Source organism: Macaca fascicularis, chromosome 20 (genome assembly GCF_037993035.2).
Source record: "Macaca fascicularis isolate 582-1 chromosome 20, T2T-MFA8v1.1".
Classification (NCBI taxonomy): Eukaryota; Metazoa; Chordata; class Mammalia; order Primates; family Cercopithecidae; genus Macaca; species Macaca fascicularis.
Window position 1 is genome coordinate 11157494 of NC_088394.1, and position 25769 is coordinate 11183262.

The window sequence follows — 25769 nt, forward strand, 5'->3', positions numbered from 1 at the left end:
AGATTATTAGCAGTTGTGTTTGAAAAGGGAATAGCTTCTACCCAGCGAGTGAGGTGATCTACTATTACTAATAGGTATTTTAGGCAACCAATTGAGGCATTTCTGTATAATCAGTGTGGATACTATGGAATGGTCTTAGTCCTGGACGTCTTCCCCCAAGGGGTGATTTTTTTTAGCGTTTGCTTATTAGTATTCTTACATATTAAGCAACTATCTGTAACTTGTTTGGCTAGGGTATAAACTCCTATACACCCATAAACTCTGAGAACTGCATCACACATAGCTTGGGGTCCCCAGTGGGCTCCTTGATGCAGCTGAGACAAGACCTCCCTCATGAGGGGTTTGGATAACATTTCTCTTTGGTCTGTTAATACCCATTTCCCTTCTCAATTTTCTTTAGCCCCTGTTTTTATTAATTTTTCTCTTTTTTTTTTTTGAGACGGAGTCTCGCTCTGTCGCTGGGGCTGGAGCGCAGTGGCCGGATCTCAGCTCACTGCAAGCTCCGCCTCCCGGGTTTACGCCATTCTCCTGCCTCAGCCTCCTGTGTAGCTGGGACTACAGGCGCCCGCCACCTCGCCCGGCTAGTTTTTTGTATTTTTTTAGTAGAGACCGGGTTTCACCGTGTTCGCCAGGATGGTCTCGATCTGACCTCGTGATCCGCCCGTCTCGGCCTCCCAAAGTGCTGGGATTACAGGCTTGAGCCACCGCGCCCGGCCAATGGGAGGGCGTGCTGCATGGGCCGGGAAACGAACCCGGGCCTCCCGCGTGGCAGGCGAGAATTCTACCACTGAACCACCCATGCACCTTCTTTTTCAGTAGAAGAGAAAATGGGGACTGCGGTAGGGGGAGGAAGGCAAGGAGTTAAGTGAAAAACAGGCGTCTCAGAGGAAACAGCCACTTGTTTGGCTATTTGATCTGCAAGGTTATTTTCCCAACTTTCAAAAGAAAGGCTTTTCTGGTGTCCTGGGACATGGACAATAGCTATTTATTTTGTCAACTGGAGATTATTTATTTATTTATCTATTTATTTATCTTGAGACAGGGTTTCACTCTTGTTGCCCAGGCTGGAGTGCAATGGCATGATCTTGGCTCACAGCAATATCTGCCTCCCGGGTTCAAGCAATTCTCCTGCCTCAGTCTCCCGAGTAGCTGGGATTACAGGCATGTGCCACCGTGCCTGTCTGATTTTTTTGTATTTTTAGTAGAGACAGGGTTTGTTTATGTTGGTCAGGCTGGTCTCGAACTCCCGATCTCAGGTGATCCACCCACTTCGGCCTCCCAAAGTACTGGGATTACAGGCATGAGCCACCGCGCCTGGCCCTGGAGATTATTCAATACATGGTTGATTAACTCTTTGTGAACTAGGTCTTGACCTTTGCTATTAATAAGGCCTTGTTTGGTCCAAATTTTTCCAAAAGTGTGAGCTACCCCGAAAGTGTAGTTGGAATCAGTATAAGTAGTCCCTTCTTGGTTCTGCAAGTGCTTTAGGCTTGATATAATGCAAACAATTCACATATTTGGGCAGACCATTATTGGGCAGTCTTCCTGACTCTACTTCTTCAAGGGCTTCCCCAACGATTGACTACTGAGTACCCATTATATCTTTTTCCTTCAATTACTTGGGAAGAGCCATCTATAAATAAGTGCTGCCCTGTTTTGAAAGGGGTCTCTCTTAAATTAGGCCTAACTTTTGTATGGTAATTAATTAAATCTAAACACTCATGTTCATGTCTCTTTAGATTTGAATCTCCAGTCAAGAAATCTGCTGGGTTAAGTGAATTATCACTGGATAGTGTTAAATAATCTCTTTCTAACAGGATAGCTTCATATTTTAAGTAAGTTGGTAAGCCACCTTCCTGCCTTTTAAGATGGTTCTAACTTGATGAGGTGTGATTACAACCAACTTTCCACCGAAGGTTAGTTTTTGACTTGTTCCCTCCAGTCTTTCAGGGATAAAGGAGTGTACAGGTCCTTGCCACCAACATATGGCATAACCTATTTCCTCTTGGGAGGTAGGGCTCTTACAATTAATATGTCCTATTGAAAACTGACAGAGCCAATCTTCATATGACCCAAACTTTGGCCAGAAAACGAAGGGTTCGAGGATTGGTTCCTGAGTCTAGATGTAACAAAAATATTTTGTCATCTGTTGCTTTTTCTTGTGTTTAGTCCTTTCATTATCTTTCCAATATTTTAACATAAGCCCTAGGGAGCAGTCGGGGAATGTTATTCCTGCTAGCATTATCCTTTTTATGCCCTACCTTATTTGGGGTATTTCCCATCTTGGGGGTTTTGTGGTAAGGCTTAATTTTCCCTGTTGGAAATTTCTTGCCTTCCCGACTATTGGAGGTTTGTGTGAGGCTCAGTGCCCCCTACTGGAGATTTCTTGCCTTTCCTTTCCTAGAGCCTCCATGGACTCCCACCACTGGAGGTTTCTTGCACTCTTCTCCTTTTGCTTCATCTTCTCTGGCCACTTCCCCAGAGGAAATTTAGGTCCCTCTTAACATTGGTGGATCAGTATAAACCCCTTATGGGACCTCTGAAGGGCCACCATAAGCCATATGAGTTGACCACGGAACCGTAGATTGGACTCACTCACTCCGCACAGCAGTAGTGCTTGTTACCATTCACGCACTTTCAACCTCCAAGATATCCAGACCATCAAGGAAGCACTTCACTGCCCCAGTGGCTTTTCTTACCTTGGTGTGTGCACAGAGTTACCTGGTCGCCATGGTATTTGTAGGCCTTCTGTTCTCGCATTGCTGAGATTCCAGGTTTATTCGTCACAGCGGGTGGGTCTCAATCTCCAGCCTTTGAGGCCACTGCACTGAGTCAGTGGGATGCGTCCCCTCCCAGAAGATGACCAGAGACCCTTCCCTGGAGGAGAATGGGATCCTGGGCAGGGCCCCCAAATTGTTAGAAATGAGCTGGGAGTCGCAAAGAAAACGAACACTCAAAAGACTTCTCAGCAAGGCAGATTTACTTCTGAGAAGGGTGCTGCCTGTGTCAGTCACAATCAGAAGAGCACACCAAACAAAGGAAAGCAAGAGTTTTTATTCCTAATGTTGTTACCGTTTCTGTGTCCTCCCTGCCTCCCCCCCACCTCCCCCGTTACTTGGGGTCAATCTAAACTGATCCTGATTGACTAGATTTAGCATTTAGAATAGGACAGAGAACCAGGAAGTTTATTGTTTGTACCTATTAACTTTAAGGCAGTGTGGGTCGGCTACAATCTTGGTGGATGGAGGCATGCCTGGGCATGTTAAAGGCAGGAAAGATTACTTATAAAATAGAACAAAGAACAAGGGGGGTCAAACCCTTTGAAGAGAAACTGTTCCTAACACCTAGGTTTTCTTCTAGGGCTTTTATGGTTTTAGGTCTTACGATTAAGTCTTTAATCCATCTTGAGTTAATTTTTGTATAAGGTGTAAGGAAGAGGTCCAGTTTCAGTTTTCTGCATATGGCTAGCCAGGTTTCCCAACACCATTTATTAAATAGGGAATCCTTTCCCCATTGCTTGTTTTTGTCAGGTTTGTCAAAGGTCAGATGGTTGTAGATAGGTGGTGTTATTTCTGAGGCCTCTGTTCTGTTCCATTGGTCTATATATCTGTTTTGGTACCAGTACCATGCTGTTTTGGTTACTGTAGCCTTGTAGTATAGTTTGAAGTCAGGTAGCGTGATGCCTCCAGCTTTGTTCTATTTGCTTAGGATTGTCTTGGCTATGTGGGCTCTTTTTTGGTTCCATATGAAATTTTAAGTATTTTTTTCCAATTCTGTGAAGAAAGTCAATAGTAGCTTGATGGGGATAGCATTGAATCTATAAATTACTTTGGGCGGTATGGCCATTTTCATAGTATTGATTCTTCCTATCCATTAGCATGGAATGTTTTTCCATTTATTTGTGTCCTCTCTTACTTCCTTGAGCAGTGGTTTGTAGTTCTCCTTGAAGAGGCCCTTCACATCCCTTGTAAGTTGGATTCCTAGGTATTCTCTTTGTAGTAATTGTGAATGGGAGTTCACTCATGATTTGGTTCTATCTGTTATTGGTGTATAGGAATGCTTGTGATTTTCGCACATTGATTTTGTATCCTGAGACTTTGCTTAAGTTGCTTATCAGCTTAAGGAGATTTGGGGCTGAGATGATGGGGTTTTCTAAATATACAGTCATGTTATCTACAAAGAAAAATAATTTGATTTCCTCTCTTCTTATTTGAATACCCCATATTTCTTTCTCTTGCCTGATTGCCTTGGCCAGAACTTCCAATACTATGTTGAATAGTAGTGAGAGAGAGGGCATCCTTCTCTTGTGCCAGTTTTCAAAGGGAATGCTTCCAGTTTTTGCCCATTCAGTATGATATTGGCTGTGGGTTTGTCATAAATAGCTCTTATTATTTTGAGATACGTTCCATCAATACCTAGTTTATTGAGAGTTTTTAGCATGAAGTGTTGAATTTTGTCAAAGGCCTTTTCTGCATCTTTTGAGATAATCATGTGGTTTTTGTCATGGGTTCTGTCATATCTTTGTTTTTCATCAGTTCAACATGATTTATAATGTTCCTTGTATTCTTTGACCTGTGAATTATTTGGAAGTGTGTGTTTAATTTCAAAATATTTGTGACTTCTAGGTATTTTATTTTTCTAATACCTGATTTCATTTAGTCAGAGAACGTACTATGTAAACCTTAAATTTTGAAAGTTGAACTTATTTTATAGGCCAGCATATTCACTTGATGAATGTTCCATGTACAGAATGTTGGCTGTAATGTTCTGTAAATGTCATGTTTGAGTTAATTGTGCCAAGATAGTTGATAGTGATTTTTCGACCTTCTACAGCTGTGGTAGATGGAAAAAATGGTCCCTGCAAGATGTCCATGACCTAATTCTGAGAACTTGTGAATATGTTACCTTACATGGTGAAAAGAGTTTTTGTAGGTATTATTAAGTACCTGGAGATGATGGGTAGTTAATCCTGGATTATCTGTGTGGGCTCATTTTAATCAAAAGGGTTCTTACAAAACATGTGGCAAGGTCAAAAGCAGAAAAAAGAAATGAGACAATGGAAGCAAAGGATGGAGAATCAAGTACACTGAAGATGGAGGAGGGCCTCAAGTCCAGAAACAGGCAGCCTCCAGAAGGAAGGCCAGTACCTTGATTTTAGCTTAGTAAAACTGATTTCAAACTTTTGGCTTCTAAAACTGTGATAAAATAAGCCATGCAGTTTGTGGTAATTTGTTAAGGTAACTTCAGGAAACTTAGAGAGAATTTGGTGTCGGGAAGTATGGGGTGCTGCTGTAACCAATACCTAAAAATGTGAAAGTGGCTTTGGAGTAGGGTAGTGCTTAGAGACTAGAAGAGTTTTGAGGAGCATGCTTTATAAAAAGGCTAGATTGCCTTGAACAGACTCTTAGTAGAAATTTGGAAGTTAAAGACTGCCCGTGGGGGTTAAAAGGAAATGAGGAGCACAGTGGAGAAAACCTACCATGGACTTAATACCTAGATCATAAACAAACTTTTGGTAGAAATGTAGACATTAAAAGCATTGTTGGTGAGGACTTGAAAGGAAGTGAGGAACATGTTATTGGAAACAGGAGGAAAGGGGATTTGTGTTATATAGTGGCAGGAAGTTTAGTTGCATTGTATCTTACAGTTACATGGAAAGCAGAACTTGTAAACAATGAATTTGGATTTTGTTTGACTTATGAGATTTTATTTCTTCTTTTATTTTTATTTTTTGGAGTCAAAGTCTGGCTCTGTTGCCCAGGCTGGAGTGCAGTGGCACAATCTCGGCTCACTGCAACATCTGCCTCCTGGATTCAATCAATTCTCGTGCCTTAGCCTCCTGAGTAGCTGGGATTATGGGGCGTGTGAGTTTTCTGAGCAAAGTGTTGAAGGTTTGGCCTGATTTCCTCTTGCTTCTTTTTACAATGTGAGTAAAAGAAAAACTGAAGAAGAAACTGTTTAGCAGAAAGGAATCAGGACTTAATGATTTAGGCAATTCTCAACCTGTCCAGATTGCAGAAGACTCTAGGAGGCTCACTGTCAGAAGAGTATGCAGAGAAAGGCAAGATTTTGCCTGGACACCCTTTTGCTAGTGCCTTGGAAGGATCCAGTGTCTCAGTATCCAGTCACATGGAGGGCTCTTTGAAAACACTAAGCATAGGACTCTCTTTCAGCAGGAAGTTCCCCTGTTTAGCTTTAGTGTGTAGATCCTGGCCTCTTCTTTTAAGCTGCGGTTTCAATGACAGTTTACTTTTCAGAGCTCTTACAGTGCCATACTGCTTAGCTTCACTCTTCTGGCTCCACAGGGTCTCCCATTTAGCCCCTGCAGGTGCCACCTCAATCCCCAGTGCTATTGGGTGGGAAATTCAGGAAAAGTTGGCCTATGGTCACTACCACTGCAACGGATTGGGCCTGCCATTGCCCCAGATGTCAGATGAGCACCCAACTGATAGTGCTGCTGTGGTGAACTGGGCCCCTGATCCTGCAAGTATAGAATTGGGGGGTTAGCCACCACTGCTATGGGTTTGGGGCAACAGACAGGTGCCCCGGCTTCCATGGCACCCAGTACATTTTTGTTCATGCTGTCCCTTGATCCTTTTGAATTAATGTACATATATATTTACATATATATATAAAATGCTGCAAATTCTTAACCAAAGCTGAGAACACTGAATGTTTCAGCTTCAAGTTTTAAATAAATTCAGCAATTGGAAGAGCAAGTTAGCAATCTGAGTTATTTTTAGTCTTATTAGAAGTATAACAAAAGTAAAATTTTCTTAAGTTATTAGTTCCTAAAACTTAGTCTAACAGGAATACAGTGTTGTCTAAGTACCTGAACATTTGTTTTTCCTTCTTTCCATCCAAGCTAGGAAGTTGATGTATACCATCATTTTTATTTCTTCAGAGTTTTTAAAAATTCATTTTGGCAGGCAAATCACAATCATGGTCATCAGCCATCGAAATACATGTGATTTAACTTATGTTTTGCCATATGTATGCAAGAATACTTTGAAAATCCTTATTTTGTTTGGAAGGATATGATTGGTAAAATTCCCCTCAACTGCTTTTTTCTCACGTATTTAATAGGTTGCAAATTCAGAGGCTATGATTTTGGATAAGAATCTGGAGTCAGTTAATAGTCCAGTTGAAAGGTCTTCTGTGAATTATGAGCCTTCTAACCCTTCAGAAAAAGGAAGTAAAAAAATTAATTTATCAGCAGATCAAAATAAGTCTGTTTCTGAAAGGTAGGTGTTTCTGCAAACATGCATAAATTTATCTAAATCTATAATAATGAATTTTTTCTTCATCACAGTTTTGGATTTTTATAATATTGATTATTCTTAACATTGACTCTTAAAATGTCCTATAGTTTTACTTTTACATATTATACTTCAGTTGTGGGTTTTTTTTGGTTTTAGGGTTTTGTGGGTGTTTTTGAGATAGGGTCTCACTTTGTTGCCCAGGCTGGAGTATACTAGTACAATCATGGCTCACTGCAGCCTCGACCTCCTGGGCTCAAGTGATCTTCCACCTCAGCCTCCCAGGTAACTGGGACTACAGGTGTGCAATCACCATACTGGGCTAATTTTTTGTATTTTTTTGTAGGGGCAGGGCTTCACCATGTTGCCCAGCCTGGTCTGGAACTCCTGGGCTCAGGCAATCTGCCTGCCTCTGCCTCTGCCTCCCAGAGTGCTGGGATTACAGGCATGAGCCACTGTACCTGGCCCTATACTTGAGTTTTTAAAAAGAGGAAAACATAAAATCAAAGATAAGTAGATTGAATGATGGCCATTGTTTGAAGAACACCCTCTCCCACAAATAACTATGCGTACACAAGGAGGCTCTAAAACAAAGGAGAAGCATTACAGATCTAAACCATTTATGTTTGTGTTGGGGGATTTAACATGCAGTTGTGACCACATTTTGTTTTAAGCCAGGAAGCCTCTGTGAAGGAGGCATTTAGTTGATGAAGGCAAGAGCCGCATTTCAGTGACACTTTGTAGTGTGACCCCTTATTGATGCATGTGCTGAAACTCATGAAGTAACAAAAAATAAAAAGTGGTAGTGATGGAAGTGAAAAAGACACCATTAAAATAGCACTTTATAGAAAAATATATCCAATTTAGCAGTGGTTTGTGTCTGTTATATGAACAAATCTATCTCATGTTCTATTCTGAAGGAAGAACCCTGGGATTTATAAAACTGAGGCAGCACTCTCAGCCCATGGTGAATGTGCGGATAGGTGTAACAAATGTGTAACTTGAATCTGATGGCTTTAATGGTGAGTTTTATAAAATATTTAAGCAAGAAATAACACCAGCTTTAAGCAAACTCTTCCAAAGAACAGAAAAAAAGGGAACGTTCTTCAGCTCATTTTATGAGACTAGCGTAACCCTAATACTATTATAAAATCAATTTTAAAATTTTACAGACATGGAAAATTACAGCCCGCTTTAAACCACAAAATAGAGCAGGTGTCCTAAACAAGATAACTAGTAAACCAAGTTCAATAGTCTATAAAAGTTGAGTTTGACTCAAGAGTATGGGAACCTTGGTTTAACAATTCAACATCAATTCATGTGGCTGGGCGTGGTGGCTCATGCCTGTAATCCCAGCACTTTGGGAGGCTGAGGCAGGTGGATCACTTGAGGTCAGGAGTTTGAGACCAGCCTGACCAACATGGTGAAACGCCATCTCTACTAAAAAAAAAAAATTAAAAATTAAAAAATTGGCCAGGCACGGTGGCTCATGCCTGTAATCCCAGCTCTTTGGGAGGCCCAGGCGGGCAGACCACCTGAGGTCAGGAGTTCAAGACTAGCCTGACCAACATGGAGAAACCCTGTCTCTACTAAAAATACAAAATTAGGCCGGGTGCGGTGGCTCACGCCTGTAATCCCAGCACTTCAGGAGGCCAAGGTGGATCACGAGGTCAGGAGATCGAGACCATCCTGGCCAACACGGTGAAACCCCGTCTCTACTAAAAATACAAAAAATTAGCCAGGCATGGTGGTGGGCACCTATAGTCCCAGCTACTCAGGAGGCTGAGGCAGGAGAATGGCGTGAACCTGGGAGGCGGAGCTTGCAGTGAGCCGGGATCTTGCCACTGCGCTCCAGTCTGGGGGACAGAGCTAGACTCCATCTCAAAAAGAAAAAAAAATACAAAATTAGCTGGGCATGATGGTGCATGCCTGTAATCCCAGCTACTCGGGAGGCTGACGCAGGAGAATTGCTTGAACCCAGGAGTCAGAGGTTGCAGTAAGCCAGGATCACACCATTGCACTCTAGCCTGAGCAACAAGAGCAAAACTCCATCTCAAAAAAAAAAAAAAAAAAATTAACTAGGCATGGTGGCACGAACCTGCAGTCCTAGCTACTCGGGAGGCTGATGCAGGAGAATCGCTTGAACCCAGGAGGCAGAGGTTGCAGTGAGCTGACATCACGCCACTGTACTCCAGCCTGGGCAACAGAGTAAGACTGTCTCAAAAAATAAAATAAATAATGTGATTTGCCTGGAGAAAAACCATTATCAACTCACAACTCACTATAGATACAGGACTTGATAAAATACCCATTTATGATTAAAATAAATTCTTGGCAAACTCAGAATAAGAGGTAACTTCTTTAATCTGACAAAAATTATCTACAAAAACCCTAAGACAAATCTGATGGTGAAACATTGGAAGTGTTCCTTGGAGATACAAAAGAAAGACGCCTGCTGTCACCATTTTATATAACATACTGAATGTCTTAGCTAATGCAAGAATGCCAAAAAATTGGGGGAAAAAGAAAAATACAAAGTTTAGTAAAGAAGGAACAATATTATTACTATTTTTGGGTGACTGGGGTGTGTATGTATGAAATCCAGTGAAGCCTACAGATTATTAAAATTTAATAAGAGTAAAAGAAGATTGCTGAATTCAAATATCTTAAGAAATCTTTTGTATTCCTGTTGAGAATACAAGATAGAAACAATTAGGAAATAAAATTTTGGAAAAGCTGTAATACCATTATAGAAGCCCCAAAATTATCAGGTACCTGGGAATACATTTAATAAGACAAACAATAGCTGAAGAAAATATAAAATGTTAGATATTAAAGAAAAAGCAATTTAAAAGATATACTATATAAATATAATACTCCTTTGTCCACATCATAGAGTACAATTTCAGTCAGTATGTCAGTGTGTAATTTTATAGAACTTAATGTGATTCTAAAATGCAATGGGTTCAGAGCTCAGGATACTGTTTAGAGAAACAAAATGGAAGGAATTTGCCATCAGATGTTAGGATATTACAAAGCTACAGTAATAGCAGAGTATGAGATGGGCACGTGCTGGACAAGTAGATCAGTGTAACAGTAGAGAGTCCAGAAACCCATGTGTGTATGTACGTGTGATATGTGGTAGAGACTGTGTGGCAGTCAATCATTTGGGAAATGATTGACTTTTAGTAAATGGTACCATCTTGTTTGCTGTTTATGTTGGGGGAAATATGAAATTGGACCCCTATGTAAAGCTATAAAAACAAACTCATGTGGATTAAGGAACTAAAAATATCTAAAGGAAATTATAAAGCTTTTAGAATATGTATTATAAAGCTTTAGATATTAGAATTATATTAGAATAGAATATTAGAATATTATAATTATAGAGCTTTTAGAATATATAAAGTCTTCATGAACTTGGGTAGGGAAAGATTTCTTAAGACATAAATGCCCTTGCCATAAAAGAAAAATGGATTAATTTTACCACATTAAAATTAGAAACTTCTTTTCTCAAAAGGCACTATAAAGATAGTGAGAAGACAGGCCATCCGAGTTGGAGAAGATACTCGCAGCACATATAACCTGTAGAGGACTAGTACGCAGAATATATATAAAGAACTTCAACAAGTCAATGAGTAAAAGCCAAATAATACAAAAGAAAAATGGGCAAAAGACTTGTGCATCCACTTCACAAAAGAGGAGTTCGAAATGGCCAATAAACATATGAAAAGGTGTTCATCTTCATTAGTAATCAGGGAAATGCAAATTAAAACCACAATGAGATATCATTTCATATCAGGTAAGGAAAAAATACATTTAAAAATCTGACTACTGGGTATTGGTGAGGTTTTGAAATAAAGGAAGTTGTATTTAATATTTTGTTCTTGGGTGAGTAAATTGGTATAGTAGTCTAAAAGAAAATTGGCATTATCTGGAAATATCAAAGATATGAATATCCTTTGACCTGGCAGTCCCATCTCTTGATATTCCCTAGTTAGAGGTATGCCTATTGCATGTTCATATGCCATAGAATATATGTATAGGAATGTTTATTAGCAGCATTTTTTATAACGGCCAGAAACTGAAAGGAAAGTGTCCATCTACAGTTGAAAAGGAAATTACAGTAAATCTGTACAGTGGAATGTTGTGCATGAAAGAAAATGAAGGAACTGCAGTCACATGCAACAGTATGGATTATTCCCACAAAGTATGATTGGAAAGCAGACACAAAAGACGTGTATGATTCCATTTAAATGAAGTTCAAAAATAGCCATAAAGCAAAGTGTATGATTCAGGGATTCTAAGCTGCATAGTAAATCTAGAGAGTAAAACAAGGAGATTAGTACCACATATGCCATTTATGGTGAGGAAGTTTATGATACAGGATAGAGGCATATGGATTTCTGAAGTGCTGATAATTTAAAATTTACTTACCTGAATATGGCTGCATGGACACTAGCATTGTATTTAATCAGCAAAGTGATGTATGCTTAGTGTAATCTGACTGATGTGTGTGGATTTATAATTACAATCTTACTATCTGTTTTCTATTTGCCCAGTTTTATGGTCCTTTTCCTCATATGTATCTGTCTCTCTGTTTTAGCCGTCTTTTGAATTAATCTTTTTTTCCATTCCCCATTAACTTGTTAATTTTACCGTTTTCATTATTCCCTTAGAAGTTATCCTGATGACATGTATTCTTTACTCATTGGAGTACTACTTCTGCTCTTTTGTAGACAATGCTTGATCTTAGAATACTTCAGCTTTGTTTACTGTTTTCCCCATCTTATGTGTTTTTGTGCACTTCAATTTTACATTAAGTCCCAGAGGATGACTACTATGTACCATCATTGTTTATTTAGAGTTACCCACATATTTATGTTTTCTCTTGCCCATTTCTTCCTGTAGTTTCATCTTTCCATCTGGGCTCATTTTTTTTTTCCACATGAAGATCTCTATTTATTATTTCTTTTGCTTTTAATTCTGCTTAGAAAAAAATGCGGTCAGTTTTTATCCGGAAATGACTTCATGTTGTCTTTATTTTTGAAGGGTATGTTAACTTGGGTATAGAATTATAGGTTGGCAACTATTTTCTTTGAGCACTGTTATTTTCATCACATTGCTTTCTGACTTCTATTTCTGTTGAAATGTTTTAACATTTGTTTTAGTTTTGCTTTTTCGAAGATATGTCTCCAGCTGCTTTTAAGATAATCTACTTTGGTTTTCATCAATATACTATTAATATAAGATGTTAGGTGGTGGGGAGTATACTTGGCCCTTCTTGAATCTGTAGCTTGATACCTTTCATTGTCTTGGGAAAATTATTGATATTGCTTCAGATACTGCTTCTGGAGCATTCCATGTCTTCTATCTTACTGGTTTCTAATTATGTGCTTTTCTATATACTGCATCTGTTTTGCTCTAGATACTTTTGTCTGGGTATCTTCAACTAACCTGTATCGTGTTCCAGCTTATTAATCCTAATCCTTTCTTTTACTTGATCCAAGTAGCTATTAAACTCATGTATTGAATTCTTAATTTCAATTTGTATATTTTTCAGTTCTTGGTTATTTTTTACAGATTCACATTCTCTGGTGAAATTATTTACCTTGCCATCCATGTGTTGAACATTTTAGTCACTGAGATTTTCAGATCTATTTCTGACAACTCTCCTATCTGGGTCACTTTGAATTCTATTTGTGTTTGCTGTTTTACATCTTTGTCCTGTCTGTTAGGACAGTTGCTAATTTTGTGTTTGATTACTGGATATTGTATATTGGAAATTGTAAAGGCTCTGAATGATGTCTTCCCCTAGACTAGACTCACCCTGTACTCTGGAAAGCAGCAGAGAGACACAGCACCTGTGCTGGATTTTAGATATGTCCACAAATTTTCAGTACCCCTCCTTTAAAATGTGGAGCCTAATTCCATCTTGGACTATACTTAGTGACTCACTTCTAATGCATAGAATATGGCACAAGTGACATTATTTTAGTAGATCATAAAATACATTAGCTTCCTTGTTCTCTCTTAGATCACTTGCTCTGGAGCAAGTGACTACAGCACCTGCCAGCATCCTGACTGCAACCTCATGAGAAAATGTGAGCCAGAACCCTTGACTCCACCACTTCCTACTTATTTACCCACAGGAATTGAGATAATGAATGTTTGGATTTTTAGGCCATTATGTTTTGGAGTAAATTATTATGTGGCAATAGAGATACAGTACAACATTTCAATCTGTTCAGAAATTGAGCAGAACTGAGGCTGATCTGCAGATTTTATAAGACTTGGTGATTTCTTATTTTCCCCCATTCTTGTGTTACAGCCCTCTTGCCTGGGATATGGTCTGTGGCTCCCCTCCTATTGCTGGTCTTATATTCCAGTTCTTGGCTCCTCAATACCAGCCCTCTGTGATTTCAGTCACTTTTTGCTTGGTTTCATAGCATCCTGTGTGCCTGAGTTGACAAATGCCTTGAGAGAAGAACACTGGCCAAGTGTCTAGCTCACGTCTCTTGGATCTTGGTCTCTCTAGTTATTGGTCTCTCAGGTTATGGCTGCCTCCACAGCCTTCTAATGTCTTCAAATAGATATTTTTTCCCCCAATTTTTCAGATTCCGTAAGTGTGGGACTCCATCATAGCTGTTCTACATGTCATTCATGTACTTTCGTATACATTATCTATTTTTAAATTTTTAAAAACATTTAAGAAATAAAGGAACCCTTACAAAGGAAAAAAGACATATATTGTTCCCCCTGTTATTATCCTGGCTCTAGAGAAAACCGGATTTTATCATTGTTTTTTCTCATGCCCCAGGTATTGAAGGAATTAGTGCCACTGTTGTCTGTGTCTGTAGTATGGCTGGATTTAGAAGTTTAAGCATTTTTGTTTTTAGAGTCAAGAGGAAATAGGAAAGGCAATAACAACTGAGCTGCAGAAGCTCATAGAAGAGAAAGTTTATGGCCCAGAACACATGACAAAAATGAAACTTGCTTAAGTTGGAAGAAAATGCCTTTATATGCAATTACTTCCAAAGAGTAAGCAGCAGGGTCTAAGGCACCCAAGAGCAGACCATTTCACCAGTACTGATTGAATAAAATATTAATACGGCCTAAAAAAATCTCACATTGAATTTCATGTGATAAAGAAATGTTTACCGAGATAGAAAGGGGGACAGGAAGGAGTTACGAGCCACAGTATCTTAAGAAAGTTACTACTATTTTGCATGTGTTCCTCCATACTCATTCTTTTGTTGCTGCTGTTGTTGATGTTGTTGATGTTTGGGAGACGGAGTTTCGCTCTTTTGGCCCAGGCTGGAGTGCAATGTGGCACGATCTTAGCTCACTGCAACCTTCACCTCCCGGGTTTAGGCGATTCTTCGGCCTCAGCCTCCTGAGTAGCTGGGATTACAGGCATGTGTTGCCACGCCCGGCTAATTTTGTGTTTTTAATAGAGATAGGGTTTCACCATGTTGGCCAGGCTGCTCTTGAACTCGTCACCTCAGGTGATCCGCCTGCCTCAGCCTCCCAAAGTGCTGGAATTATAGGCGTGAGCCACCACGCCTGTCCATCCTACTCATTGTTTATTAAAATTTATTTAATCCTAATAATAAATGTATCCCTCTTTTACAGATGAGGAAATCAAAGCAGAGTTTCTTGCCCCAAAACACTCAAGTAGTAAATGGCAGAGCCTGGATTTGGATCTAAACATTCTGTCTTCAGAACCTATGCTCTTACCTACTACATAATAACAATGCCTGGAGAAATGAATTACTAATTTTAGACATAGAAGTGTTTCTCCAAGGTAAACTACAAGTAGATAACATATGTTAGTCACACTCAGGCTTCCATAAAAATTACCAGTTTCCTCAGTTTTCCTCCCAGATGTGGTTCATTAAAAAAGAGCTGGGCTGGGCACGGTGGCTTACGCCTGTAATCCCAGCATTTTGGGAGGCCGAGGCTCCTGATCTCAGGAGTTTGACACCAGCCTGGGCAACACGGTGAAACCCCATCTCTACTAAAAACACAAAGAATTAGCTGGGCATGGTGGTGTGCGCCTGTAGTCCCAGCTACTCGGGAGGCTGAGGCAGGAGAATTGCTTGAACCCGGGAGGTGGAGGTTAGAGTCACCTGAGATCGCGCCACTGCACTCTAGCCTGGGCGACAGAACGAGACTCTGGCCCAAAAACAAAAAAGAGCTTTCACTGGTAGCAGTTAATTGAATAGTTTCATATCATTACATCAAAATCTAGTGGAATTCCAGTTAGACTATAAGTTTGCCGTTTTACAAATGGATTTTTCAGGATAAGCATTAACAGCTTTATATACAGACATAATTTTAAAAATATAGTTGACATGTAATATCTACTGAAAGCTGCATGAACAGTGTGTTAGCCTGATGAATTTTCACAAAGTGACAAATGACCCAGATTAAGAAACACCAATGGCATCCAGCCTGCCTTATGCCTGTTCTCCTAGTCATCAGTCTTCTAACACCATAAATTGCTTTTGCTTTGTTTTTGCCTTTATAGAAATGGAATCATACTCAGTGAGCTCTTTTATGTCTTCTTTCATCCCACATTATGCATTGTGAGATCCATCCGTGCTGTTGCTATTCAGCAGTTTATTCATTGCTATATAATATCTATCATATGAATATGCCACAATTGTGTAATATCTATCATATGAATGTGCCACAGTTAATCTGTTTAGTTCATGGCCATTTGGATTGTTTGCAGGTTGGGGAAAGTATAAATGGTGCTGCTGTGAACATTCTTTTACATGTTTTTTGGTGAATGTACATACATACACTTCTGTTGGACATATGCCTAGAAATGGAATTGCTAGGTCATAAGGTATGTGTATCTTGGTCTGATACCACCAACCAGTTTACCAAAGAAGTTGTACCAAGTTATACTCCCACTATAAGTACAGATTTTTGTTGCTGCATATCCTTGCCAACTCTTGGTGGTATCTCTTTTTAGCCATACTGGTGTATAGCATCACATTGTGGTTTTAATTTGTATTTCCTTCTAATAATGAAAATTAAGCGAATTTACATGTTAGCCATTTGGATATCTTCTTTTATGAAGATTTTTGCTTTGTCTTTTCAAGTTTTTTTGACAGATACATTTATTATAAATACTTTCCTGACCCAAAGTCATGTTGTTTCCCTGATGGTGTCTTTATATGAACTGACTGTACTTAATTTCAGTGTAGTCTTTTTTTCATAGACTGTATGCCTTTCTCATGAATGCTCCATCTTCCATATTTTTAAAATTATTAATCATAGTTTTAATGCTCTTGTTTTTACTCCAGTATTTGGATCACCTGTGCATCTGTTCCTATTGTTTTTCTGTCAGTTTCTGGTTTTTTTGTTTGTTTTGGCATGCTTGATAGTTTCTGAAAAATTGTTGAGGCTCTAAGTGATGTCTTGCCAAAAGACAAGGCTAATCCTCTGCTTGTCAAATAGAGTAGGGGTCTGATCACCTAATCTACTCGGGGAATGGTATCACAAGCCTTGTAGTAATCTTGGTAAGGCTCCTTCTACCTCTAGTTCATTCTGGTCTCTAAGACATAGCCTACCATGGATCCCATCTGAAAGTTTGGACTGTTTGCCAGGGCTCCTTCACCTTGGTGGGTCCCAAATATTATTATTTACCTCGTAAATATAGTGAGACTGCCAAAAATTCTTCCTTTTTAAAGACTTTTTGCTCAGTTTCTTACACTCTCAAATAGCATTAATTGGAAGTACTGTAGCTTCAACCAAAGAAAAATTAAGTGAAGGATTTTGAGATTGATAAAGTATTTTGACTGTCATATAATGAACATCTGAGAAGAATTACTTAAAATTTTCTTACAGATTAGCAACGAAAAATACAGCTATCAGTCTTTCATCCAATTTATGACTATTACTAGAAGACAAAAATATATATAAAAGAAATTTGACAATTTAGAGGGTAAAAGTGGATAGAAAATCAAATATTCTTTTTTTTTTTTTTCTTTTTTGAGATGGATTCTCTCTCTGTCACCCAGGCTGGAGTGCAGTGGTGTAATCTTGGCTCACTGCAACCTGTGCCTCACGGGTTCAAGCAATTCTCCTGCCTCAGCCTCCTGAGTAGAGCTCCCACCACGCCTGGTAATTTTTTGTATTTTTAGCAGAGACGGGGTTTTGCCATGTTGTCCAGGCAGGTCTCGAACTCCTGACCTCAGGTGATCCAACCACCTCAACCCCACAAAGTGCTGGGATTACAGGCGTGAGCCATGGCGCCCAGCCAAAAATCAAATATTCTTTTTTTTTTTTTGAGATGGAGTTTTTCTCTAGTTGCCCAGGCTAGAGTGCAATGTCACGATCTCGGCTCACCACAACCTCTGCCTCCCAGGTTTAAGCGATTCTCCTGCCTCAGCCTCCCAAGTAGCTGGGATTAAAGGCCTGTGCCACCACGCCCAACTAATTCTGTATTTTTTAGTAGAGACGAGGTTTCTCCATGTTGGTCAGGCTGGTCTGGACCTCCTGACCTCAGGTGATCCTCCCACCTCCACCTCCCAAAGTGCTGGGATTACAGGCTGAGCCACCGTGCCTGGCCCAAATCAAATATTCTTAATAAAATTTAGATTTAAATATTTGTGTTTCTTAGTTAGAAATAATGGCAAATGAGTCCCACTGAGAAATGTGTTATTTAAAAAGTTGTTGAATTTGTGTTTTTTTAAATCTGCATGGAAAACTGTTGAGCATGAACTGAAAAATGAACATGATTCTTGCCTCTCCCCGTGCAGTCAACAGCTACAGGAACTGACATTTTGCTGTAAACAAGGCGAATCGGGCTAAAAAAAAAATTGTTTTCAGATACTGTTCAACCAGGAGTTCAGGATCATGACTGGTAAAACGAATGAAATGAACTCTACCATTGTCCCAGCTTACTGCCTGGACGCATTTTCCAGGTCAAGAGCAGCAGGGATGGAGGAGGGATTCCAAACAGAGCCTTGTGGTCTTGCTGAGTTTAGGTCAGAGATTGGAGAGTCTGAGTTGGCTAGAAGTTATGAGGTGGAACAGTGAAGAGAAAAAAATTTAGATAGAGCTCTGAAGATCTGCAAAGGGTCCTTGAAATATTGGCTGAATACAGATCTGCATGCAAAAGATGAAACTACGAAAGACTGGGGAAAGAACTATTGGAAAGAAGGCCAAGTGATTGATTCCTAGAAGTCATACATCTTCTTTTCCCTCTGGCTAGGAGGATTGGGAACATTTTGCTTTCCCCTTGGCTAAAATGAAGAAAATTTGTAATCAGAAGTAACAGGTAGGGTCCACAGATGGGGATTGCTTTAGTGGGGCTCAATTAGTCCCAGAGATTGCAAAGAATCTATGCACAGAAAAGCCAAAATCAAGCTTCAAAGGAATCAGGGTAATCCTAAGTAATTTAATTGCATGCCAGAACAAAGTCTAACACTCTTTTGAAGGAATGGAACAACATCCATTACCCAACAGCATAAATTTTACAGTGTCTGACATCTAATGAGAAATTCCCAGGCATGCAACATAGTAAAAAAAAAAAAAAAAAAATGACCCATTAACAAGGAGAAGAATGAAGTGATCTACCTAGAAATAATTTGGACTTAGCAGATGACATAGAAGAGCTATTGCCAATATATCAGTGAAATAGGTATAGAAAATGTTCAGCCTAAAGCATGGAGAGGAAAAAGACCGAAAAAACAATGAACAGAGCATCAGAGACCTATGGAACAGTATCAAGGAGTCTAATACACATATTATTGGAGTATCACTAAGGCAGGGGCTGAGCAAATGTTTGAAGATACAATGTCTGAAAATTTTCCATACTTGATGCAAACTCTCAATCCATAAATGAAAAAAAACTTAAATTCAAGCAGAAGAAACATAAAAGCATACAAAACCACATCATCAGATTGCTGAAAGTCAATGAGGAAGGGAAAATTTTTAAAAGTGGCCTCACAAAAGACACATCACATAGAAAGGAACAGAAAGTCTGACCAACATGGAGAAACTACATCTCTGCTAAAAATACAAAATTAGCCTGGCATTGTGGCACATGCCTGTAATCCCAGCTATTCAGGAGGCTGAGGCAGGAGAATCAGTTTGAATCCAGGAGTCAGAGGTTGTGGTGAGCCGAGATCGTGCCACTGCACTCCGGCCTGGGCAACAAGAGCGAAACACCATCTCAAAAAAAAAAAAAGGAACAAAAAGTAGAATGGCACCAGACTTCATGCTGTAAGCTGTGCAAACTAGAAGACATCTCTAAAATTGAGATCATAGATACTTCTAAAGTATTGACAGGTTAAAAAAAAAAAAAAAAAAAAAAAAGGTCCATTCAGAATTCTATATGCAGTGAAAATATGTTTCCAAAGTGTAGGGGGAAAACAGATTTTTTTAAGCCAAAAAAAGGTGAGAAGAATACATCAACAGACCTACACTACAAGAAAATTTGGAGATTTTTCAGGCAAAAGGAAAATAGTATTAAATAGAAATTTGGATCTGTACAAAGTAATATAGACTGACAGACATTGTAAATATGTAGGCAAATAGAAAATATTTTTGTTTCTAAAATAGTGTATACACACACACACTCTATATGGAAACACTATATCCTATATATGTACAATATATAGTTTAGAAATTATATATATACACACATACAAGCAAGAAACAATTGGAATTTGAAATTTAAAATGGATACCATTTACAATAACTTCAGAGATCATAATATATTTAGGAATAAACCAAAACTACCTAACCTAAAACTACAAAGTATTACTGAAGAAATTAAAGGAGACCTGAATAAGTGGTGAGATATATATGCAACTTTCATGAATTCATTAAGATGTTACTTCACCCCAAATTGTATATCTATCAATGCCTCAGCCATTTTTGTAGAAAGTAACAAACTAGTTAAAAACTTAAGGCCAGGTGTGATGGCTTACACCTATAATCACAGAACCTTGGGAGGCCAGGGCAGGAGGATCACTTGAGGTCAGGAGTTCAAAACCAGCCTGGCCAACATAAAAAACATTAAAAAAAATTTTTTTTGTTTAAAGTTAGCCAGGCCTGGTGACACATGCTATCTTCCCAGCTACTTAGGAGGCCGAGGTGAGAGGATTCTTTGAGCCCAGGAGGTCTAGGCTTCAGCAAGATACATTTGCACCACTGCACTCCAGCCTGGGATACAGAGCAAGAGTTTGTCTCTTAAAATAAAAAATTTTATATACATTGAAAATGCAGAGACCTAGAAGATGAAAACAATGTTGGGAAAGAATAAAGTTAGAAGACTACACTATCTTTGTTCAAGACTTAACTATAAAGCTGTAGTATTAAGACAGTGTTGTTGGCATAGAGATAGGCATGTTGACCAATGGGCACACTAGAGAGTACACATGCAGTTCATTGGTTTACGACAAAGGTACCAACGTAGTTTAACAGGAAAATATGTTCTTTTCAACAAATGTTGCTGAAATAGAGGGAAAAGTGAACCTCAGCTCTTACTTCATACCATAAACAAAAATTAACTCAAAATGGATCATACACCTAAGTACAAACAGTAAAAATATAAGATGTCTGCAAGAAAATGGTATAATTGGACTGGGCACGGTGGCTCACGCCTGTAATCCCACCACTCTGAGAGGCCAAGGTGGGCGGATCACCTGAGGTCAGGAGTTCAAGAGCAGCCTGACCAACATGGTGAAACCCTGTCTCTACTAAAAATATAAAAGCCAGGCGTGGTGGCACATGCCTATAATCCCAGCTACTCAAGAGGCTGAGGCAGGAGAGTCACTTGAACCCAGGAGGCAGAGGTTTCAGTGAGCCCAAGATTGCGCCATTGCGCTTCAGTCTGGGGGACAACAGCAAAACTCCATCTCAAAAAAAACAAAAAAGTCACTCATAAAAGAACAGGGTCAAAATGGCTTGAAATATTCTATAACCATAATCAGCATCACTTATCATCATTGCCTCAATTAAATTTGTGGTCAATATTGCTACTGGAGAGATACAGGAGCAGTTCTTTTTAAAATAATTTTCTTTGTTATAGTTTTCTACCTTTAGGAGTCCAGGTGTCTTTATGGGTCTTAATAGATTTCCATTATTAAATGATGTTTCATTTTTATAGAAGCAAGTATATATGCTCAAATGAATTTGCATGTTTTATACATTTATGTCCATTGTATATTTATATGTATTTTGAGTCATTGTGAAGGACCCATAAAACGTGGTAGGGATCTAATTACTGGATTTTGATGAACCTTTGGTCATATAACTGAATTGGTAATAAATGGAGTTTTTTTGGGTATTTGGTTTTATCATTTCTATTTGCCCCCACGATTGTTCAATTAAAACATTATGAAATGTTAAGTTAGAGGACTCCTAACCACTAATTGCATGTTTAAGCCTGATAATGCATGTTTAGTTTTTGTTTTTAATTTCTTTTTATCATTTTAGTAACAATGATGATGTTATGTTGATTTCTGTGGAAAGGCCTAATTTGACAACTCCAATTACATCAAATCCAACAGGTATCTTATAGCTGATTAGAATATGATCTATCAAGTTAGAAGGCCTTAAATCAATGTTTGCTTAAAAGTGAAAAATTGAATAATATCTTTTAATAAAATGAAAAATTTAAATGTACTCTCAAATGTTCTAACTTATATCATGGTTAATATTACCTAAATGAATGATTCCTTAATGTAATTGAGATTTCATTTTAACCTTCTGTTTTATCAGTTTATGGCCTTTTTGTTTCTTTTATATGTTTAATGACTTTATAAGTTGTAAAACTACTTATTTTTAATCGTTTGCCCTGGCCTTTTGTTGATGGTAGTGATGGTTTGTTTTTTGTGTTTTTATTTTTTATTTATTAAGTTATCTTATAGTCAACTTAAGATTTAAAGTTTTTCTTGTCAGTCTGGGTGTGGTGGCTCATGCCTGTAATCCCAGCATTTTGGGAGGCCGAGGCAGACAGATCACCTTAGGTGAGGAGTTCAAGACCAGCCTGGCCAACAAAGTGAAACCCCATCTGTATTAAAAATACAAAAATTAGCCAGGCGTGGTGGCATGTACCTGTAATCCCAGTTACTCGGGAGGCTGAGGCAGGAGAATTGCTTGAACCTGGGAGGCAGAGACTGCAGTGAGCTGAGATCATGCTACTGCTCTCCAGCCTGGGCAACAGAGCAAGACTCTGTCTCAAAAAAAAAATTAACCTTACATTTCCAATGATAACATTTCTCAAAAAAAAAAATTTTCTCTCTGTCAAAAATAGCCATCTTGTTTGGCTCATAATTTCTTATCCAAAATTCCCCATTTTCATTTCATTTTCTACTATGTTAGAGTATTTGCATCATAATTTTAAAGCTTTGCCTCCACTTATAGCTACTTACTTGTCCCCACAGTTTGGGCTGTTAAGATTGTGAATCAGAGAATTACAAAGGATGTTAATCATTTATCTTAGGCTTCCTACTGGTTCCAGGAAGGGCGCTTCTCAGCCATGTCAGGCAGTTGTAGTCTAAAGATACTGTGAATTAAAAGTGCGTGCATTTCCAACTGTATTTTCTCATGCAAATTTCTAGGTAGAAGGATTTTCAAAAAAAGAGTTACTAATATAGTTGCAAAGTTACAGAAAGAAAAAATGGCTTGACCCAAAGTTACATTTTTTTAAAAAAATTCATTCAGTCTTTGAAATAGGTAAAGTCAATTGAGTTACTTTTTATCACTATATAATTAACAGCTAATTAGCATCCCCATTATTTTGTTTTAGCATTCATATTTCACAAAGCCCATAAATATTGTGTAATCAATTTGTCAAATGTCTCATTTCTTTCAGATACCAGAAAAACTACATCAGGAAATTCTAGCAGTTCTCCTAATGCTGAAGTTACGGTAAGTAAGAAATACTAACTCTGAATATTGTTCATTTAAACATGTTAGTTCTAGGAACTTTAGTGTTTGCTACATGTTGGATGATTTAGTTTTAGTCCAGCTTACACATTGAAAAGCAGACAGCTAATGATAAGCATAATTCATAACGATACTCATTTACCAAATTCATTTACGTTCTCCTTAGTCTTATTCTCAGAAACCATATAGTATTTTACAAGAACTTTTTAATAGTAGAGTTAAACCACAGGATGGTTTGAAATTACCACTTAAAATTACCAAATTTTTCTGAATGGTAATTTAAAATTACCATTTAAAATTACCAAATGTTGAAGTTTTTAAAAACATTTTCAGCTATTGAGGCAAAGCTTTATTATTTACAATTTTTTTAGGCTGTACAGAAGAAACTTGATTTTATAATTGATTTGACAAAAGAAGGCCTATCCAACTGCAATACAGGTAAAATGATTTTTTAGATCTTTCTTTTGTAAAAAGGAGGGAAGGGTAACAACTCACAATGCACTGGGTTTACTTATGAAGTTTGTTTTAATATGTTAGTGTGCAGATGTTTATATCTCTATGCAGTTTTAGCACATGTGCAGATTCATGTAACTGCCATCACAGTCAAAGTACAGAACCTGTAGCCACAAGGCTTCTTCATGCTACCCCTTTATACTCACACCTTGTTTCTGCCCCAATCCCTGGCAAACACGAATCTGTTCTGTACTATAACTGTTATTTCACAAATTTATATAAATTAGGTAATACAATATGTGTTCTTCTGAGATTGACTTCTTCCACTCAGCATAATTCTGAGGGTCATCCACATTGTTGTGTATCAGTAGTGGGGTCCTCTTTATTGGCAAGAGTAGCCCGTGGTGTGGATGCATCATAATTTGTTTATTCATAAACCCACTGAAAGACATCTGGCATGTTGGGGACTTTTACAAATTTCTTTTCTTCCTGTGGTACATACTTTTTTCCCTAACCACAACAATAGCTACTGAGAGGACGCACGGAGAGACAGAAACTGGGGTATAACATGAAAATGTAGAGGGAGAGTGACAACAGTGTCTTTCACAGATTTAAGGAAAAAGAAGTGAAATACAATCATGGGGCTGGGGATCACTTACAAGGTCTCATTCAAATTTAATGAGAAGTATAAACCCACATATCCAAGATGTTTAATAAACTCCAGGATAAACGCAAAAGAAGTCATACCAAGACATATCATAGTCAAGTTCCTGAAATCCAGTGATAAGGAGAAAAGTGAAGATACAATGTGGGTGAAAGAACAGAGAATTCACAGGTTTCTAGGCTAGAACAACGCAAGCCAAAAGACAATTGAATGACTTCATTAAAAGGCTGGAGGAAAATAACTCAACCTGTAATCCTTTATCTAGAAAATATCTTTCAAAAATGAAAGCAACTTTGGGAGGTCAGGTCAGGAGGATGGCTTGAGGCCAGGAGTTTGAGACCAGCCTAGGCAACATAACGAAACCCCATCTCTACAAAAATAAGAATAAATCAAAATTAAAATTTGTCAGATCAACAAAATGCATTGCCAGCAGACCTTTGCTATCAGAAGTAAAGGAAGTTCTTCAAGTGATAGTAAAAGATACCAGATAGAAAGCAGATCTACACAAAGGAATAAAACTATTATAGAATGTATATAGAAGTCAGTAGATGAAAACAGTAGTGCAAAAGATAGTCACAGGATTGAAAGTATGCTGTTATAAGGCTCTTAAGTGGAGTGGTGTCATGTTGTTTGAAGCTAGAGATATATATGGTAATGTCTAGAGCAACAGTTTTTTCTTTTACATAGAAGTAAAGCTAAAAAACCAGTAGTGGAGATAAACGAAATTTTTAAAATACCCAATCTAAGAAGCCAGAAAAAAATAAAAAATAAGAGAAAAAAACAGCAGAGAAAGAACAAACAAGACTAATAGAGAACAAAAGGCAAAAGAACCAATTTAAACCTGACCACACTGATAATAAATATAAGTGGTCCAAACACTCCATTGAAAAGCATTGTTAGACTGGAGAACAATACAAGTCTCAACTGTGATTACAAGAGATGTACTTTAAAAAGGAAATAAACATTAATTGGGTTGGAATGAAAGTCCTGTCTTGTCTCTTATTATCATAAAGTTGAGCTTCTATTGCAGTCTGTTTTAATTTGCTAAGGGCCTCTTGACTTACTGCCTTGAAAGAAGGAATATTGTTTACAAGAAATTATATTTGCTAGGATATTTTAAATATTCAGCTGTTGGCTAAAAATTTAAAGGTTATTTGTATTAGTTCTTAACCTACAGATTATAATTTTACAAATCTGTCTCTTAAAGCTAGTACAAAAGAGCTGAACAGACTCTCTAAAATAATAAACTCATCAATTCTTCTAGGAAGGTTTTTGTAAAAATACCAGTAAATAAGGGACTAACTCTGAAACAACAGTACAGAATCTTGTTCATCTTTGTCAAAAGAAAAATACAAGTAAATATCATTTGGAGGATTCATAAAATGTAGTAGTTATATCATAGGATATAAAGGATCTAAAATGGTTTTTACTGCTTAATTCTGGGATTTTTAGCTACCCAGCTTTCATACTTT

The 25769-nt window shown here is 38.2% G+C and overlaps 1 protein-coding gene and 1 non-coding gene across 35 annotated transcripts in view; one reads left to right on the forward strand and one right to left on the reverse strand.

Annotated features, from left to right (window-relative positions):
- ATF7IP2 (activating transcription factor 7 interacting protein 2) overlaps nucleotides 1-25769 on the forward strand; it is an 89338-nt gene that overhangs the window by 58161 nt on the left and 5408 nt on the right. For 8 of the 34 annotated variants that reach the window (XM_065537282.2, XM_065537280.2, XM_065537288.2 and 5 more), the window contains 4 exons: nucleotides 7087-7244; nucleotides 21726-21799; nucleotides 23107-23162; nucleotides 23552-23618. In XM_065537282.2, the coding sequence (XP_065393354.1) occupies nucleotides 7087-7244; nucleotides 21726-21799; nucleotides 23107-23162; nucleotides 23552-23618 (355 nt within the window). Of the gene's footprint in view, nucleotides 1-5004; nucleotides 5927-7086; nucleotides 7245-8179; nucleotides 8282-10779; nucleotides 11062-18037; nucleotides 21800-23106; nucleotides 23163-23551; nucleotides 23619-25769 lie in introns of those variants that run through there. The other 26 variants (XR_012429225.1, XR_012429226.1, XR_012429227.1 and 23 more) reach the window with 11 other exon arrangements.
- TRNAG-GCC (transfer RNA glycine (anticodon GCC)) lies at nucleotides 732-802 on the reverse strand. The gene has a single exon. It is a non-coding gene; the product is annotated as a tRNA-Gly (tRNA).